At 50.0% G+C, this 19,274-nt stretch overlaps 1 protein-coding gene across 9 annotated transcripts in view; it reads left to right on the top strand.

Moving 5' to 3' along the window:
- The first annotated feature begins 502 nt into the window (after positions 1 to 502).
- Positions 503 to 19,274, top strand: part of DAPK1 (death associated protein kinase 1) — a 173,726-nt gene continuing 154,954 nt past the window's right edge. The window contains exons 1-2 of one of the 9 annotated variants that reach the window (XM_032308099.1): positions 503 to 582; positions 1,898 to 2,067. In XM_032308099.1, coding sequence (XP_032163990.1) covers positions 2,006 to 2,067 — 62 coding nt within the window. In that variant the 5' untranslated portion in view covers positions 503 to 582; positions 1,898 to 2,005. The other 8 variants (XM_032308095.1, XM_032308094.1, XM_032308092.1 and 5 more) reach the window with 8 other exon arrangements.

Raw genomic sequence — 19,274 nt, 5'->3', positions numbered from 1 at the left:
CATCTAAACATGTAGTTATTAAAAAAAAAAATCCACGAGATACTTTTCATTCTTATTTCTATACCCAGTCTTGGAATCCCAATGTGCATTTCACACTTCTTGAACACTTCATTTGGGACTAGCCACTTTTCAAGCCTATACCATATTGAAGAGCACACATAAGCCCTTTGTTTCTATTGCTCATTGGTCCTCTGAGACCTCAATCTTTTCTCTGTTTGCATACCTTCTTATCATTCAGATCTCAGCTCAAAACACCTATTCTGGAGAGGAAAAGACAAGTAAATTCGACCCACTCCCTCCCTGCCCTCCTCTTTCCCATTCTCCTGTGTTACTGTCTCCCTAGACCTGAGCTCTTCTGAAATGGTCTCACTCATTTGCTTACATATTTCTTTTCTATCTTCTCCACCAGAATGTAAGTTTCACGAGGGAAGGGATTTTTAAAAATTTATTTTGGTCTCTTGAGTTCCCGGGGCCGAGCACCGTGCCTGGCACATGCCAGGCGCTCAGGGCACATTTCGCTGGACGAAGGAGTCGCATTTCTCTGGAACGCGGCGGAAGGGGGCAGCCGAGCGGCGTGCACAGGTGGGGCGCCCACGACGCGCGGCGCTCCCTAGGCTCCAGGGTGGGTGTGGGTGAGTGGGTGTGGGTGAGTGGGTGTGTGCGGGGGTGTGCGCGGTAGAGCGCGCCAGCGAGCCCCGAGCGCGGAGCTGGGAGGAGCAGTCGGCGCTGCGCAGAAAACGCAGCGCCCGCCGGGCCGGGCAGCTCGGAGGTGGGTGGGCCGTGCCGCCAGCCCGCCCGCGGGGTCCCCATTGGCCGCCTGCCGGCCGCCCTCCGCCAGGAAGGCGGCGAGGAGCCGAGGGGCTGCTCCCGAGCCGGAGGGGGAGCGCCCGACCAAGCCGACGCCGGGGCGGACGCGTGGGATCCGCGCCCCCCCACCCCCGCTCCCTCCCCGCGCTCCCGCCGCCGCCCCGCTCGACTCCGGCGCTGGCGCCCTCGGTCGGCCTCCGACAGCTACGGAGGGACCCGGGCAGCTCCCGGGCGCCCGGGGTGAGTGGCCGCGCGCGCGCTTCCCGGCCCCTCCCGGGCCCCGCCGCCTGCTTTTGCTTTCGCGGCGGCAGCGCCGCGGGGTTTGCCGGGGCAGCGCCCAGGGCAACCGGGAAGGCCCAGAAGGGGGCGGCTGGACTGCGGGGAGAAATGGGGCCGCAGCTAGGAGGCTCCCCCTGCCCCGAGGGCTGGGTGGGAACAGGTGGCGCGGACCGGGCCGGGCGCTTTGTGTCGGGGCGCGGAGACCGGGAGCGGGCGACCGCGCCTCCCTCGGCAGCTCCCTTTCCTCCCCTGCTCCCCCGGGCGGCCGTACGCCGGGTCGGCCGGGTAACGGGGAGGGAGTCGCCTGGAATGTGCCTCTGGGGACTGCCTGGCTCGAGGGAGGAGCGGGGGTGGCCGCGGCGGCCGGGGAGTGCGGGAGCCGAGAGGTGGTGCGGGGGCCGCTGTGCCGCCGCAGGCCGGAGGGGGATGCTTCCAGCGAGGCGCGTTCCGGCCGGGCGAGGGCTTCATTCTCCCGCGGCGCTCCCGGAGGTGGGGAGCTGGGTGGGCGTGCGTGTGTGGAGAGAGGGGAGGCGGGGAGGCCAGTCACTTCCGGAGCCGGTTCCGATCCGCGCCGAGCGCCCTGCTTTCGCCGACGCGGACCTCGGGGTGCGGTTGTGCCCGGCTCCACGCGCGCGCGGGCGATGCGGGGCCGGGGGACGTCCCTGGCGCGGGTTTAACAAAGGGTGCGCTTCTCCACCCGGCGGGGCGGGGCAGCCGGGCAGAGGTGGTCCTTGGGAGGGGCTCTTAGCTGGGGAGGACTCCTTCGTTTTCGGGTTATCATTGTATTATTATTATTGCTATTATTTTAAAGGACTGGAGACTGATGCATGAGGGGCCCACGGAGGCGCAGGAGCGGTGGTGATGGTGTGGGAAGCGGAGCTGAAGTGCGCTGGGCTTTGGTGAGGAGTGACAGTTTATCATGACTGTGTTCAGGCAGGAAAACGTGGATGATTACTACGACACCGGCGAGGAACTTGGCAGGTACGGGGGGCGGGGAGGGGGTGCCCGAAGCGCATGCTACTGGGTTGTGCGAATGCATAATATTGGGGGCAGTGGGCGGTAGACAAACGCAGTTTGAATCAGGAGGCTCCCTCTCCCTTCCAAGAGATGTGCAAATTACAGAGAAGAGTTGCTAGCCCAGCGCGTCCTGGGGTCCAGAAATAAAGCCAATAATCCAATGGGCTGTGATGGAAGAGGCAATTTCAGTGCTAGATTATGCTGCATACGGTATTGATCAAGACCCCTGGACGGGAACAGATTTAATTGTCTGCAGTAATTCTTGTCAGCTTTTGCAGTTACGAGATGAGGCAAAAGCTTAGTAAGATATATTTGCATCTGGTGTTAGGTCTTGTATGTGACTTGAACAGCGTACCGACGAATTAGTAGGATTTAAAATATTTATGCTTTCTCTCTTTGGATTTTCAGAGTAACGCAAGTATGGGTAGGTCATATATGGCGACTTGCCCGATGTTGGTGTTGGGTTGGATTTTGAAACTTCCTCCAGCCAGAGATTTAATTACCCCGTTGGTGTTCCTTGTTGCTTTGGTTTCCTTTACAATGTTAAATTTGTAGCAGATAAAAGACCGAGAGTCTAATATGGCTATCTAGATTCAGAGCATTACTTCCATTGCTTGCGGGAGCTGTGACTCTGAGGGCAAAGTCGTTCAGTTTCTGGTGAACAAAGAATGATTATTTTGAGGCAGCTCAGTTTCCCCTTGACTGGTTATTTGACAGGATGTGTTGAGCTCTGATCTAAGTAGCACGAAACCCAGTTTTCACACCTAAATTCAGGTTCAACATAAGGATTTGATTTTAGTGGGTATGTTTTGAGTGAACGATCTTGAAACAAACAGAAAGTGTGTATTTACTTACACTTGTATCAAAATATGTATTTTTCCATATTCACCTGATGTCCCGATCCTAAGCTTTTTTTTTTTTTTTTTTTTTTTTAAAGAAGGAAATTCAAAAGCACCCACACCCTAGGTGTGGGAAATGGGAATTTCCAGTGTGGAGCTTAACAACAATTTTTTACAAGTTCAGATAAGAATGGGGAATAAAAGCCATTTTAAAAAGGATTTTAGTTAGTTATTTGACAGAGAGAGGCATAGCGAGAGAGGGAACACAAACAGGGGGACGGGGAGAGGGAGAAGCAGGCTTCCCCCCACACCCCAACAGGGAGCCGGATATAGGGCTCAATCCCAGGACCCTGGGATCATGAGAAGACAGACACTTAACTGACTGAGCCATCCAGGAGCCCCTAAAAGCCATTTTTTAAAAAAGATTTTATTTATTTATTTGACAGAGAGAGAGATCACAAGTAGGCGGGGGAGGGGGGGGGAAGGCAGGCTCCCGGCTGAGTAGAGAGCCCTTGATCCTGGATCGCAGAGATCAAGACCTGAGCTGAAGGCAGAGGCCCAACCCACTGAGCCACCCAGGCGTCCCTAAAAGCCATTTTTAAAAGGTTACTCTAACAAAGTATTTCTGTATGTGTTTAATACCAACTCAGGATGTCACTGAGAGCCTGAATTTAGGAGGAGCTTATGATATATTGGAGATTTTCTGAGGGAATAAGGAAGAAGGAAAGTTCTGAAAAATCATATTTCACGGATATGTTTAAGATTAAGGTTTAAGGGTGTGTGGTTAAAGTACTTGTTTTAACTAGAATTAAATCACTTTATTCCTGTGGTTTTCAGCAAAGCGAGTGGTATATGGAGTTTTCCTTTGAGTTTCCCCACTGGGAAAAAAATGGTGAAAAAAAATATTTTAATTCCGTTTGTGTAGTGTGGCCTCATTATATAAATTCTCTTAGAAAGAGGGGTGATTAAAATTAGGTGAGCCGATTGCTTTATGGATTAAGTATATGACCTTATTTTCAGTAAGATCTTTTGGTAGAATTATGTGTTATGAGAAAGAAAGAAAAAAACCCCGAAGTCTCCCTAAGGCTGGTGGGGGGGGGGTTGTGATCTTCACTTAGTGGGCGAGATGACAGGCCCTCTGCCTCTGAGCTGGGAGGTGGCGTGCTCCGTTCTCACTACATTTAGCTTTGACTTTTGTCTTGGTCTTCGTTTCTGTGTAGAACTTTCTCCCCACCACGTAAGGCTAATTGACACCTCATTGATGGGCTGATTTAATTTGTGTGACCTGTGAATTTAGGAGAAAGGGCTCTGAGAAACTGGGAGTTGGGGGGTTTTAAAATAAAATATATATTCCATCCGTCCGATACAGCTGCTTTTGCTTTGCCTGAAAATGAGGAAAATGGTTGATTTAAGGGGGAAGTGTTTTTTTTTTTTTTTTTTTTCTTTCCCAAGCCCTGCGGTTTTTACATCTGCCTTGGAAATAACTACTTCCTGAAAACAAGTCCTGAGTTAAGATAGAGATGCAGGAAAGAGCACAGAAATGGAAATGCGCAGATGAGGAGCACAGATGCAGGGCCCTTGTGAGCAGTGAGTTATGCCCAGACCTGTGTACATTCTACACTTGACCGGCATGTCTTTAGGAGTCATCGAAATAATAGGTACTCTTTTCGCTTATGCATATGCTGAGACCAAGTCCATAGCCAGAGGAGGTGAGATGGGTGCACTCGATATTATTACTATTATTGCTTTACTTTTAGGAAAACCAACAGAGTACCTTATGTACGAGTGTCTGTGTGTCTGTGTGGACTGCCCAGGACTGCCATAAAAGATCTCTGTTCCTGTAAAGAACTTTATAAAGTACTCTGATTGTCGCACTAATGATCCAGCAGACAGACCCTTGGGCAGAGATCCTGGTTCAAAATCTGGCTCTGCAACTTGCTAATTACTTTGAGTAAGTCCCTTACCCTCTCTGACCCTCAGGATCTTCATTTTTTTGTTGTTGTTGTTAAAGATTTTATTTATTTATTTGGCACAGAGAGAGATCACAAGTAGGCAGAGCAACAGGCGGGGGGCGGCAGGCTTCCCATTGGGTAGGGAGCCCGATGCGGGCCTCGATCCCAGGACCCTGAGATCATGACCTGACCCGAAGGCAGAGGCTTAACCCACTGAGCCACCCAGGCTCCCCTCAGGATCTTCATTTTTAAAGCAAGTGGCCTATGGGTGCCTGGCTAGCTCAGTCAGAAGAGCATGTGACTCTTGTTCTCTGGGTTGTGAGTTTGAGCCCCGTGTTGGGTGTACACATTACTTAAGTATTTTAAATACATAAAAATTTAGAAAAAAATAAAGTGAGAGCCTCAGTGCTTATGTTGTGGCTGTTTTGAAAATCACATAGTCTAACACATGTAGAAGTATTTTAATCCACAGTGAAGCATTTAACCAAGGGAGATATTATCTGCAGGACTGACTGACACATGTGCGTGTTCCAGGCAGGCTAATAGCTTGGCCTGCAAGTCAGTTTTTGTTCAGCCTTCTGTTTGCCAATTTTGTGAATGGAGGTCTTCTGGGAAAAGGGTCATGTGCGGGGAGGCACGCTAATGTTGCCCTTGGCCTCCCCACTCTGAGTCCAAACTCCTGTCATGAGCAACACCCCCCCCACCCCCCTTTAGAAGACTGTTTCGTGAGTCTTCAAATTTGTGTTGACTCCAGGAGGCCCTTTGGGGTCTTACTCTCCATCCATAAAGCACTGCTTCCATCCCCTGGAGTGATTTCTGGGAGGGGTTCTTGTGAACGGAGCTGTAATAGCTGGGTCAGTTGTAACCCCACGGGGTACCCTCGCCACTCTTAGCAGCTGGAGCAGGCTGGCTTGTCCCGCCCTCGGGCTCCCCTTACACGAACCCCTTAGGTTCAGCCTCACAGGGGAGCCTTCTGGACATCCCGCTGAGCACCGCTTTCCTCTCCCGCCGTCTGACCTCACATGATCTTAAGACCAGGGCCCTGCCTCCTGAAGACCTTCCCTCCACAGTGAGTTCTTCAGACTTGCTGTCTTGAAGCACTCCGCTCGGCTGGTAGGCGACCACAGACTGTCGTGCCGTGCTGGGTCTTTGCTTTGTGCTGTCATTATTCTCTTGCTTCTCGTGGCCCGCTGGAGCACTCCTTGTGGTGAGTGAGCTCCGTGGTCTTTTCTTCCCAGGGCATGCAGTGCAGTGTAACACCGAGCGACATCTGGATCAGTGCCTGGACAAGCCATGCGGGTGGCCAGGTGTGGCGTTGGGACCATGATGGGGATTTAAGACCTAAATGACGATGCAAGTGCTCATGCTGATAAGAGAGGCAGTGTGCGGTGTGAGACAGCCTCGGGACACTCATTTGGAAAGTGGGGAGACACCTACCTTTGTAAGGTGTTGTGGGAATGAGACACTGTGGCTGTCAACACCTGACACGCTGTCCCTGCCTGAGGTATTATTTTTAATAACCTGTTGTCCCATCCTGTGTTTCCCACATTGTAGAGTCATTGTTTAGGTGATTACCTGCTTTCCTCGCAGGTTGTCCCAGGGCTGTGACCTTGGACTTGCTCATGGGTGTGTATCTCTAAGACCAACTTAGATACTCATCAGTAGGGGCTCAATAAATGCTTGTTGATGGGATGAATAAATTGTTGTGTGTGAAGCACTGTGAACACACACACACACACACACACACGTGCACACATGCACGTACGTGCGTATGGCCCTCAGTAAGGGATGACCCTGGTGGGGGATGAGCTTAGGAAGTCAAGGGCTGTGACTCCTAAGAGTGGAAACTGCTCTTCCGTTTGTGTTCTCTGTGCCTGGACAGTAATATGCACCGCAGCCAAAATGTCCAAGCCCAAGGTCCGTTTTAAACGAAACAAAGTGGAGCATTAGATAATTTACATCCATTCGGATGGTGGCTGGAAGCTTAATAATTCAAATTTAAAACTTTCTCATTCTGGCATACGATCCATAGGCATTTTAATTGAAGTAAGGCTTTGTCCTGAACTCCAGGAGTCAGCATACGTCTTTGATTTGGTTTTCTGCGGATCACTGTGTGGGTTTGTGGAGTCACGGCGGTCCTGCGTGGCTGGAAGGACAAAAGACATCTTGGCCTGTTTTCCCTTTGGAAGGGGCGATCTCAGGCCCACCTGGCTGACTGTGAGATCATCCGTAGGACTGTGCTGAATGTGATTTTTTGTATTTGCCTTTCTGCTTTCGTGTGCCCTCAGATGTTTCCTCTGATAGGAGAAGCTGCAAAGTTTTAAGAGAGATAAAGTTCAAATAGATGCATTAGAGGTGATGTTCAGTGATTTTTTTTTTTTTTTTTTTAGTTGAAGTGTAGTCGACACACAATGTTACATTCATTTCAGGTCTACAACATAGTGATTGACAGCTCTGTGTGTTATGGTATGCTCACGGGGGTGGCTGTCCTCTGTCACCCACTGTACAACACCATTATGGCATCATCGACTACATTCTGCACTCAGTGACTGTGAATTCTGTGCATTTTAGGACGTTCTAATCATGGTCTTCCAGCCTGTGAAGGGAGGGCACAGTGATGGCGGTTGGGGGGCAGTTTGGCTGGATGCTTGCTTGCCAGCACTGGGAAGGCATCCCTGGACCACCCAGGCGGGCATCATTTAGGTCCAATGGGGCCAGAAACATAGAAGGTTGAGGTTTTATTGCTGGGGAGCTGAGAAGCAAGAGGCTGACTCTTTAGTTCCCCCATTCCCTGTTACCCCAGGCCTGTATCTTACCAAGCCGCTTGGAAACCTAAGGCCCCATAACACTGGCTGCCTCTCCAAAGCCTTGGAAAACACACAGCAGGCTCACAGAGATGGGTGCTCAGATTAATTCCAGGAATTACATATGGAGGTTTTAGAAAGGGGAGGTGACAGGGTCAATACGTTCTCTGACCTTCTAGCAAAGTTGTGATCCCTCAAAGCCAAAGACTATTTCCTCCCAGGCGGAGTGGGGCTGAGGAGGGCATCTGGGTGGAGAGGCACAGACATGTGTCGCCGGATACCCTTGGAGAGGGTATGGTGGGAGGGCAAGGCCCATGCCCTGAGAGCTACAAGGTCAGTCACATCGTCTGACCTCTTTGAAGGCTCCCTGTCTTCCTACAGGGAGATGTGTTACCAGCTTTCACCCTGAATTCTAGGCAGCTGCTGTGTGTACCTACACTAGGCAGGTATTTTGTATGAATGCAATAAAACATGATTTTAGCAGAAGCCTATTACTGATCATGAGACGAAGAAGCCACATCCTGGTGGAAAGGATGGGCATGCCTTAACGAAGACCCCTCTGCACCCGGACCTGGAAGAAGCTGGGAGTCATCTGTGGGTCCTCCCCTCCCATTTCATCCGGTCGGTGCTTAGACGGGGCCGGTGTCTCAAGCACCTGGTTAGTAGGTAGCAAGAGGTGGGCCCGAACCTGGCCAAGCCTGCTTCGAATGTTCTTTACGCTAGTTAGGATTTGGCAAGATATTTAAGAGAGGTGACCTGGGAAGCCGGCTACTGCCAATCCATTTTTAATATCTGCCTTGGAGAGGGTGGTTAGGAGCAGCTAGTAGCCAACTTCCCTGAAGGCTGGATTCTTCCCCCCAGCCAGAGGCTTACTCTGAGCTCAGAACTCTCCTGGCCACTTTCCTGCACACAGAAACTTCTTTCGTTTTCCCTTGTGCCCCACAGTTATGAATGATGTTCGTGTGTGGCATGGTTTGACCCAACTCCCCAAGTTAATAGTTCAGCTTTTTAGAAAGTTCACAGAACACTCTTCGTATTACTGAACCTTTGAGTAACATCATATGTGAGAGTCACGGCTCTGCCTAGTGGGCCATCCCCTAAATGACAAACTATTTCGTGTTTCACGAAGTGGCGCTGGTCTATCTGGGGTAGGGCTACTGTGCCGTTGCCTGAGCCTTTATGTGGAAGGCAATACTTAATTGTTTTGCTTTGGTTTATTGAGGTAGATTATCACAACAGAAAGCCTCATCTTTCAGCCTTGAAAGAGATGATATGACAGTATAATTATTTATAGTAAACCCAATTTATCACTTTATTAACATTCTAAATGAATTCCTTTAAATGGGCAGTTAGGAGAGAGAGGAGGGAAAAAAAATTGCCATCCAGTTTCTTCTACAATATCTAAATGGGATTGAAACATCTGGGTCTGTGTAATAAATCTTTCTTAGGTAACCCATCTTGTTTATTGCCTCTCTCTTTTTAGGTGACGTTAGAAGCAAGTATGGCTTACAGGTCGCACTGTGGTCACTTAAGTGTCATGTTACCTCCCCCTGAGAAATGACCATGGGGCTCACCCCCCTGTTCTACGACCTTTCAAGTGTGAGCTTAAGGAATTTTATTCAACTGTGTATGTTCAGAGATGTCAGGACAGGAGGTGGGGTGAATGTTGTAGATTTTTTTCCCTTTATACACACATTCAACTTTGGATGAGGAACATAATGTTTGAGCAAATGAATGCTGGAAACTGCTGATCTCTGGTGTTTGAAAAGTTTTTATTGATGGTTTTCAGCTGGGAAATTTGGCTCTGAGTGTGGCCTCTCTTTGGGGACATATTTTCTGTCAAAACTACCTAATTATTGTTATTATGATCTAATGTGACAAACGAGGCTGGTTTCTCTCCAGTAGTATGGATATTGTAAGTGTTCACCTGCAAGGAATGAGCTAATTTCCATTCTTTCCCGTAGTTCAAGAGCTCTTTCTGCAGCTCGGCGTTTCCTGCCTTTGAAACCACGCACAGTTTTCTTTGTAACTTAAAAAATCGGGAGTTTTGAGACCTTACTTCCATCTTCCATGCTCATGTTGCAGGCCCTTGAGGGTAGAATTTTCCAGTTGAAAAATAAATGTAAAGGGCCCGTGGATGGCTCAGTGGGTTAAGCCTCTGCCTTCCGCTCAGGTCATGATCTCAGGATCCTGGAATGGATCCCCGCATCGGGCTCTCTGCTCAGCAGGGAGCCTGCTTCCTCTCTCTCTCTGCCTGCCCCTCTGCCTACTTGTGATCTCTCTCTCTGTCAAATAAATAAATAAAATCTTAAAAAAAGAAAAAGAAATGTAGGGAAAATAAGCAGTGCCCCTTTTTCGATCTGTATGAAAAGGAATAGCTCTTCCTCAGCCTGTGAGCAGGCTGCACGTGCAGAGGGTAGGTAGGACTTGGGTGAGGCAAGGAACAAGAAGGAGGGATCTGTTGGGACAAAGAGGGAGTGGCTTGGGGCAGAAGAGATCAGTCGTTGCAGCTGACTGAGGCCTTTGCTGCCCACCCTCCTCCGAGAAGTTCCTTTGCCTCATCTGTGCGGAGCTCCAGTTTTTTTGTTGTTGGTGGTAAGCAGTCTGTAGTTTCTAGGTAAGCAGTGCAGGTATGTATGTGTGTCTCAGACGCTGTCGAGAAGAGACTTTGACCAGCCGGCTGCTGATGTCTGAGATGCTGACTCGTACATGATACACAGAGGAGCTCTCTGTAGAAATTTGGTAAGCAAAACCCAAACCCAAACCGCTAACTGGTCACTTGCTACCTTACAAATGCCATTTTATTGGGATATAAATCAGTATAATTTGAAAGCAGAGCCTGCCCGGGGTTTCTCCTGTACACCTGGGGCCTGATTATACAAAGCTGTCTCTCTAAATATTGTCTTTGCCACTCAGAGCATCTAGAATCAGCATGTGAGCTGTTGTCCTTGAAGCCAGAAACTTCTACCGAGTTAGTCCTCAGGAGCTCGTCTGGCTCCTGCTGAGCACGGGTTAGCTTCCTTACCTTCTGCAAGACATGAGTAGCCCCTCTCCTGGCGCAAGTGCTATGGCACTGGGCTGCTCTGGGCGAGGCCGGGCTGACTTCAGGCCCTCCCGCTCCTTTTTCTCCCAGATGTCATGTGTCCAACATTGTGCCGCTGGAACCTGTCATCCCATCTGGACGTGAGCCTATCAGGTGACCACTTGGTATCCTATTCTTGGCATTTCTTTGTAATCCGAACAAGCTTTGGGATAGCTGGAGGATATTTACAGTTTTCCCTTCGAGAACTGGTGAGGGCTGGCCCTATGTACCACCCTGTATTTTCCCTCATGTAGGGCTGGCTCAGTTGTCTGGGAGAGGAGGTGGGTGAGTACAAGCGGAATATTTTCCAGGATAAAGTTTTATCAGTCCGTACTCTCCCCACCGCTCCCTTGATGCAGAGTTGGCAGTGCTTGGCAAATACAGCAGTGGGCAGGCCTCAGCGTGGTGTGTGTGGAAGTGCGAAGTCCCTGGGTTTGGCCGAATGTGATCCCGGGGTTGAACGAGCATGTCCTGTTTTGTGAATATCGCTGACTTGTAGGGACCACCCTGTGTAGGTCTCACCTCCTCTTCAGGAGCACTGTTCTCTCTCTGATGAAGATAATTTTAAGAAAGTCATCTACATGAGAGAAGAGCGATCGCCTGGAGAAATGACCTGGAGCGGCAGCCCGTGCCTTCTCCAGAGCATGTCCCCGGCTGGTCCACCAGGAAGCCTGTCTTCCTTGGTTTCTGTATTCCTTAACAATTCGGAATGAAGAAGCAGCCACTTGGTGTGCTTGCGCAACTGGGTTCTGCCTGTGATTCTCCACTCTCCCTATGGATTGTGCGTCTTCTGAGTAGAGAACGTGGCTTCTTATGTCACTTCTCTTGGGTGGGATTAAGGTCAGCACACAGTAGGTCTTACTTATTTGCTTAATGAAGGTACATATGCAGAAATTAGAATATGGTTCAGAGCTTTGGACCCAAATCCCTGATTCCACAATGCATCAGCTGTTACCTTGGGAAACTCACTGGACTCGGTTTTTTTATCCATTAAATGGGAACAGCAATCATACCTGTCTCCCAAGTTCGCTGTGAGATTGTAGGTAATGTGTGTAAAGTGCTTGGACTGGTACCAGGCATAGAGTAAATGCTTAAGAAATGGTGGCAGGTTAACAAGATGGAGAGAGTGAGAGGGAACGAGGGAGAGGGCACTATATGACGCGCTTCTGAGTCTCTGTGACAGGACTGTCCCTTGTCTCCATTCGTTCCTCCTGGACACCTGGCGGTGGGGTGGGGGGTGAGGGCTCACTCCTTAGTTCTCTTCTTCTGCCTTCTCTTCTCCATTCTCTTCTACCTTCGACTCAGCCTGCAGGGTGGGCTCACTCTGCCAGGCTCGACTTTGGTCATCTGATAGTTCATCTGATCCATCCTTGTAGGTGTGCCTGCCCCTTGCTGGTGGGCACCGACACAGGACTCGATTTATGTGCTGGGCTCCCTCAGCAAGTTGGCCTCATGTTGTGGTAAATGGCTCTTGGAGTTCCTGAGAAACAAATAAGGAATTTAGCTGGGCATTCAAAAGTGGGCTGCTGGGGCGTGTGGGTGGCTCAGTCGTTAAGTGGCTGCCTTCGGCTCAGGTCAAGATCCCAGGGTCCTGGGGTTGAGCCCTGCATCAGTCACCCTGCTCAGCGGGAAGCCTGCCTCTCCCTTTGCACTTCCCCTGCTTGTGTTCCTTCTCTTGCTGTTTCTTTCTCTGTCAAATAAAGAAATAAAATCTTAAAAAAGAAGAAAAATGTGGGCTGTTGGGGATAAGATACCATCTTGAAAGTCCACCCAGGGATGCCTGGGTGGCTCAGTGGGTTAAGCGTCTGCCTTTGGCTCTGGTCATGATCTCAGTGTTCTGAGATCAAGGCCCCCATCAGGCTCCCTGCTCAGCAGGGAACCTGCTTCTCCCTCTGCCCCTCCCCCTGCTGGTGTTCTCTCTGTCTCTCTCAAATAAATAAAATCCTTAAAAAAGAAAAGAAAAAGAAAGAAAGAAAAGAAAAGAAATGAAAGAAATTCCATCCAGATGCCATGGGAAGAGGGAGGGAGAAGCTTCTGTTAAGGAGGTTTATGGAAAGAGATGTGTCCAGGGAAGCCAGGTGTCAGCTGCTCAGAAATGCTCCGAGGGTTAGCCCTCCTGGCATTTACTGGGAACCCGGGACGTGTCAGCATGCAGATTCAGCTTTCCTGTGCTGTCCTTGAGTTCCCGAAAAGCCTATTTCATTTTTCTAGCTGCTTTTTAAGTTAAAAGTAGTCCTAAGCCGTCAGAGAAGACCCCAGGCATTTGATCAGAGGCACAAACCACTGCTTTTTGTCACAGATCTTTATGGAAAAAGAGGTCTGCAGTGAGTGTGCGGGCCCCCGAGTTCCTGGGCAAGACGAGTTTGCCTCAGAACACAAGACCTGTGGCAGAGCCGAGCCTCCGTTTAGCTCTGACACGTACTGATTTAAGATGTGAAAATGAGTGTTTGGCGAAGCCCAAATTGCCCGTGCCAAGAAAAGCCTATTAGGTTGGTGACTGAAAGACTGAATTGTTAGGACTCACTTAATGGCCGGGAGGCTCTGCCCGGTGCTGGGAGTGAATGCCCACTTACACGCTGGAGTGCCCGTCCTTGTTCCCCTGGGCTGGGGTCTCGTTGGTGCAGGGAACATGGCTGCTGCCCAAGAGGCCACTTTTAAAGGGCAATGCCTTATTCTGCAGGCCCATTGAGTGGATAGCTTTAGTTTATGAAAGTGACATTAAATGCTCACAGATTTGTAAAGGAAAATACTTGGAAGCTGGATCTAGAAGGTGAGTTCAGATGAAATGTCAGGGAACGGCGTAGTGACTATAAACAGGCCACATAAGTGGACCGTGAAACAAAACTGTCGCGTGAGCCGTATTATCTGTTCATCGTCTCTTCCTTCCCCCGGGCTTGGCTGGACATGCGAAGGGCCCAGCACTCGTTTGACTTAATCTCAACAAGTTTCCAACCATGCAGAGTGGACGGACTTTGCACAACCAATGATAATAGAAAGCCCAAGTAAGACGTGAGAGAAACCAAGTACAGAAACCCGTTTTTGGAGTTCGGGCAGGGAACGGTCATTCGGACCTAGAGGGGTCATTGGTTTTTTTTTTCATTCATTTATTCAGATTCTTGTGGGGATGTAATAATGTAAGCGGGTGGGTACCTGAGCGGCTGAGTGTGTCCGTGTGTCTCTGTCCCTATATTCCCGGGAAGCAAGTGGAAATCAGGCGTGAAGTGGGAGACCAGGAAACAGATTTTCGGGGAACCTATCTAGGCCGGGAGCTGGAGGTAGGTATTGTTAGCCACATTTTACAGATCAGAAAACTGAGATTCAGGAAGATCTCGCCCTTGGATAATGTGTATAAAATAGCAGAAGGACCACGGGATGCCCAAACCGCTAAGCAGTGTCTAGAAATTGGGTGGTGGGCGGCGCAGCTCACTTTGTGTATTGTGCCTTGGTCACCGTCTTGGGAGGGAGGTTTAAAGAACTTTATTTATTTATTTTTAAGATTTTATTTATTTAGAGAGGCAGGCAGAGAGAGAGGGGGAAGCAGGCTTCCTGCTGAGCAGAGAGCCCGATGCAGGGCTGGATCCCAGGACCCTGAGATCATGACCCCAGCTGAAGGCAGAGGCTTAACCCACTGAGCCATCCAGGCTCCTTGAGTTTTAAAAAAACTTTTATGTTTTAAAAAAGTTTTAAAAAAACCTTAAAACACCCATGTAACATCCAGCAGAATGCCAGCTCCTCTAATATGTTCAGTGTAAGTTCACTGTGCTCCTTCGACACCAGGCATTTCTCCTGTGATGCTAGTGACCATTTGGTTGCTATCCTTCTCCGTCGTGGTGCTGTCTGGTACGCTGGGGGATGCTTAGCGGCGCCCCTGGCCTCCACCCACTGGGTGCCTGTAGTGCCCTCCACCCCCCAAGGTGTGACAACGCAAAATGTCTGTAAACATTGTTCCGTGATTGTTGAGGGGCACCCCCTCCCCACTTCCTGTTGAGAATGACTGGGCTCCGGGATCGAGACAGGGAAGCCTTGACTCACGGGCCCAAGGGTTGGAGCTGGTCATAGGTAAGCAGGATCCTGCACCCAAGGAGCAATGAAAATGCCCTTGAAGGAAGCTACTAAAATTGGTATCGAGAGCTGGGGAGTGAATGTGGCGGGCGGCCAGGTGGTGGGAGCAGGAGGTCTGGGGTAGGTGCTCTCCAGCATGCTGTCCGTGGAGCAGATGGGTCTGCCGTGTCCCAGAAGCCTGGCATGGGGCTGACAGTGAGGAAGACCTAGAGAGGCTGCTGGTCAGACTTCCAGATGCCAGATGTTACTCCCTCCCTTGGCTGTGGGAGCTACCTGTGGCTAATGCCCCAGTTTGCGCTGTGCCCCTCCATGCTGACCAGGCTGCTGGGAGTCACAGCCAGGCTCCCCCTGCTGCCCGACCCCTGTCCACCCTGCTCTCTCCCAGGGGAGGCTTTCTGCTCCTGTGCTGAGGACTCTGTTTTTAACTTGCTTAATAGGTATTGGCCTTTTTTTTTTTTTTTTTTTTTTTAAATATACTGGTCACTAATTTTAAGTCAAAGCTAGAGAACTCCTACTTTTCTTTTCATTTCTTGTAGCCCCCGGTTTCTGCCTCTCTAGCGGAGTGGATGGTACGGCATGCTGTGTGACCATGGGCGCCCCTATGGCTGAGTACTGGCTCCTAGATCCCTCCCTCCTAGCAGGGGCTTTTAAAGGTAGAAGGTGGGGTCTGGCGGCCTCCCTGACAGGAGGTGTGGCCAGTGCCCTGCCAGGGCTCCCAGATCCCTGGGGACAGGGGCATTAGTGGAGAAGTCACCTGGGGGACGCTTGCCAGTGGGGGAGGGTGTGAAAGGGCCATGGCTTGGGAGTGTTGTGGAAAAAGGAAATGTGTCCGTCAGGGTGCTGGCAGGAAATGAGTCCACTCCCAAGGGTTCAGGCGAAGGTTATGGAATGGCCACGTATACAACAGTCTGGGGGTCTCATACCTGCTGAGGATGAGCTGGACCCCCGAGGAGAGCTACCAGCACACACCATTTCCCTCTCTTTCCCTCCAGCCTCTTGCCAGCACCTCCCGTTAACCGCCTGCGGGGAGACCCAGTGATACAGTCTGTGGTGGGCGGGGAGACAGCCACCTGCCTGGGCAGAGAAGAGTGAAGAATGCACTGGGGGTGCGGGTAAAGGTGGACAGACGGAGGCAATGGAGGATAATCAGGAAAAGGACATCCATCGGTGGCAATGTGGACTGATGCTGGGCCTGTATGTCCCTGTTCACCTGTGTGGTGCAGGTGGTCAGAATCCCCCCGTCACCGTGGGGGACCCTCAGCGCTCCTCCTGATTCTGGGTGTATATACTCTTTCCCCCAGGGAGGTCACCCTGAGCAGAGCATCCCACTTCAAAGCCCTCCTTTTGTGAACCTTGGGGGCAGTTCCTCTTCGGCACATTCATACGTTTACACTTCCCACCATTGCACTGTTGGCTCTGTGTGTGTGTGTGCGTGCGCGTGTGCGTGCACCCTGGATTGGAAGCCCTTCAAGATGCCACAGTTCTTTTGTTCGCAGCATCTTGCAAGAAGGTATTCCAGAAATATCTCTTGTTTGATGATCAGTTCCTTTAACTGGTCATAATCACAAAATTCTGAAGGGAAGGACTGCAGCCATAGTTCCTGAGTTTCCAAGGTGGACAAATAATCACGAAAAAGTTCCTGAAGATGCATCGTGTGTTTTCATCCTTGGGATAACACCGACAGAGGACAGTCCTGTAAAGGTCCCCATATCACACTGCTCTCTACAGGGAAGGATGTGGACTGAACAGCTATATCTTTTCCACCGTAGCGCAGTGATGATGTCCCCAGACTCTGCCGGTGCTTTGACCATGCAGCATATTCTCAGTGTCATATGTATTTAAAAATGTGAGAGTCTAGTGGGAGTAAAATGGGGTTGACCCCGTTTCAGTGACGGAAGAGAAGCTAGGAAGCGGAGGCCGTGTGTACCAGGTACCAACCTGTCCCCGGCCACAGCTGGTGTGTTTCTCGGAGAAAGCAGCACCCGGCGGTGCGGAGCCTGGGAGCGGAGCCTCCCCAGCCCAGCTGCGTGTCCCAGAATATTTGCAGTTTCCGAGGGAAAACCTAAGGGACTTGGAGTCAAACCTTCTTGCAGTCTGCAGTTGCCCAGTTATCCGTCTGTCAAATTTGCTCTTTTTATAATGTTTTTAAAATGCTTGAAAACTGGGGCTTCACAACGGAAAAGGGAAGTCTTGACCTAGAATCGACTTCTTCCTCAGCCGATGTGAATTGATTCTAGTACCGGTAGAAAGGTGCGTCGTGTGTTCTGAAAGGATAGGGTTTAATTCCGGTTTCACATTAATTCCACGGCAAGTGCTTGGAATGCCACCCAGAGAGACGAAACGGCAGCTCCGGTGGGGTTGTGTAAACGGTTGATGGGAAAACAGGCATGGGCCGCACACGTCTCCCCTGCTTAGGGCAAATGGGGGGACAGCTGGGGCAGGGGCTATGAAAGCACCTGCGGATGACCCCCGGGGGACCCCTGAGCAGATGGGGACGGGGCCCAGCCTGAGAGCCGTTTTTAGTGGGGTACAGCTCTTGTTCCTGGGGTTGTACTTCCTCTGCAGTGAGAGATTACAGGCAAGACGACAGGTGCTCTAAAGCGCCACAACAAGGGGGAAGTGGTTGAGAGCAGGTATTTTAAAATCAGCCCCTGCAGGGTGGGAAGAGTCAGGCTATTGGTAACAACTGGATTTCTTACTTTATTGTTTTTTATCGACCCTTGAAGGTAGGTGGGAAGTGTTTTTTTATGCTGTTTTTACTGTTTGGGAAACAGAGCTCAAGGCAGTGGAGTTCAATTCGATGGTGATTGAAATGTGGGCATGTGTGTTTACGTGTACACACATAAATGCATATAATATGGGTGCACATGGGGGCGCCTGGGTGGCTCAGTGGGTTGGGCCTCTGCCTTCGGCTCAGGTCATGATCTCAGGGTCCTGGAATCGAGCCCCACATCGGGCTCTCTGCTCAGCAGGGATCCTGCTTCCCTTCCTCTCTCTCTGCCTGCCTCTCTGCCTACTTGTGATCTCTCTCTGTCAAATAAATAAATATATAAAAAATATGGGTACACATGTATGCATATACACGTCCACACTTTATTATAAATTTGATATAAAGGAGGTGTAACATGCAATTTACAAACAGTGAAATATGCACAGTGTGTTGTAAATTCCACATAGCCCGTCGCGTCTCATGAACTTTCCTTGATGTCTGTGTCGGCTGACCTCCTGTCCATAATGTTTTGACAAAATGGTGCTGCATCCTTGTCTGCTCATTCTTTTCCCAATAAATTTATCACCATTAAATCTGACATGTGATCTCCTGTTGGACCTTCTCTCCTCCTGGTACAAATTATATTCATTATACTCAGCTGTTTTTCAACTTCACTGCCAGTTGCAGTTGTGCTATCTTTTTAGCTTTCAGTGTCATTGCAGGGATTGTGACTTTGTTTGATTCTATATTATTACAACAGTGGCTGTGTTTAACAAGCTGCTCTCCAGATTCCTGCGAAATGAACAGGGCCCTCTCGTGAGCTGGCAAAGGCTGGCTGGAACACTTCCCCTATTCCATTGTTCAGATCTGAGAAGGAGGTGCTTGCCTGTCTCACTCCGTCCCCAGTGCTGAGTGTCTGGTTCGAGACTCAGGAAGTATGGGGTAGCTTTGGTGAGTGAGGTTTCAAAGCTGGGACTGGGAGCCAGTTCCTGAGACTCTAGTTTGTACCCCGTTGTCCCTGGTGGGCAATGAGGAAACTCAGGAAAGAAGGGGCTCCAGAAACTGGGAGTGTGTCCATCGTCCGAACGGGCCGACAGAGCCCTGCCCTCTGGTGGGATGCAGTGTGGTGCAAACAGGAAGGGAGAGGACTGTACCTTTGTTCGAGATCATGGAGACTGACATTTTTCTTCCCCATCTTCTAGGAAAGGGGAGGCCTTCTTGTCCAGTAGGGTGGTGACTTCCATTAGTCATCAGTAAGCCAATGGGGATGACCAGTTCTCGGGAACACAGAGTTAGATCCGTTTATGTCTTCTGGAATCGTTGGTGCGTTCCCATATCGTGGAATCAAAGGGGGGTGGGGTGGGAGAAGTGGCATCTGTCTGTCTGTCTTCCAGGCACCAGCAACTCAGCTTCTAGGGATCCATCCAGGTATAGTCTCTGCACATTTAAGTCAATGAACGTTTAAATATTTACATGTTTTTTACTGAAATGGTATCATGCTGTTCACTTTGTTCTGCACTTTTTTTTTTTCTTTAACCTCAACATATCTCAGAAATCATTCTGTTAGTGTACAAAAAGGAATGCCTCTTTCTGTTCTAAGGGTGTACTGTATTTGTCTCTCTCCCAATCTGTGAACTTTCCCCCTTAATTTTTGTATTACAAATAATGCTGCAACGAATACCCTTGTGTAAAATGTTGTAGTTACCGATAGGATAAGTTCTC

The sequence above is a fragment of the Mustela erminea genome, chromosome 12, assembly GCF_009829155.1.
Source record: "Mustela erminea isolate mMusErm1 chromosome 12, mMusErm1.Pri, whole genome shotgun sequence".
Classification (NCBI taxonomy): domain Eukaryota; kingdom Metazoa; phylum Chordata; class Mammalia; order Carnivora; family Mustelidae; genus Mustela; species Mustela erminea.
The sequence above is the reverse complement of the archived record's forward strand: the minus strand, read 5'-3'. Positions and strand labels throughout refer to the sequence as shown.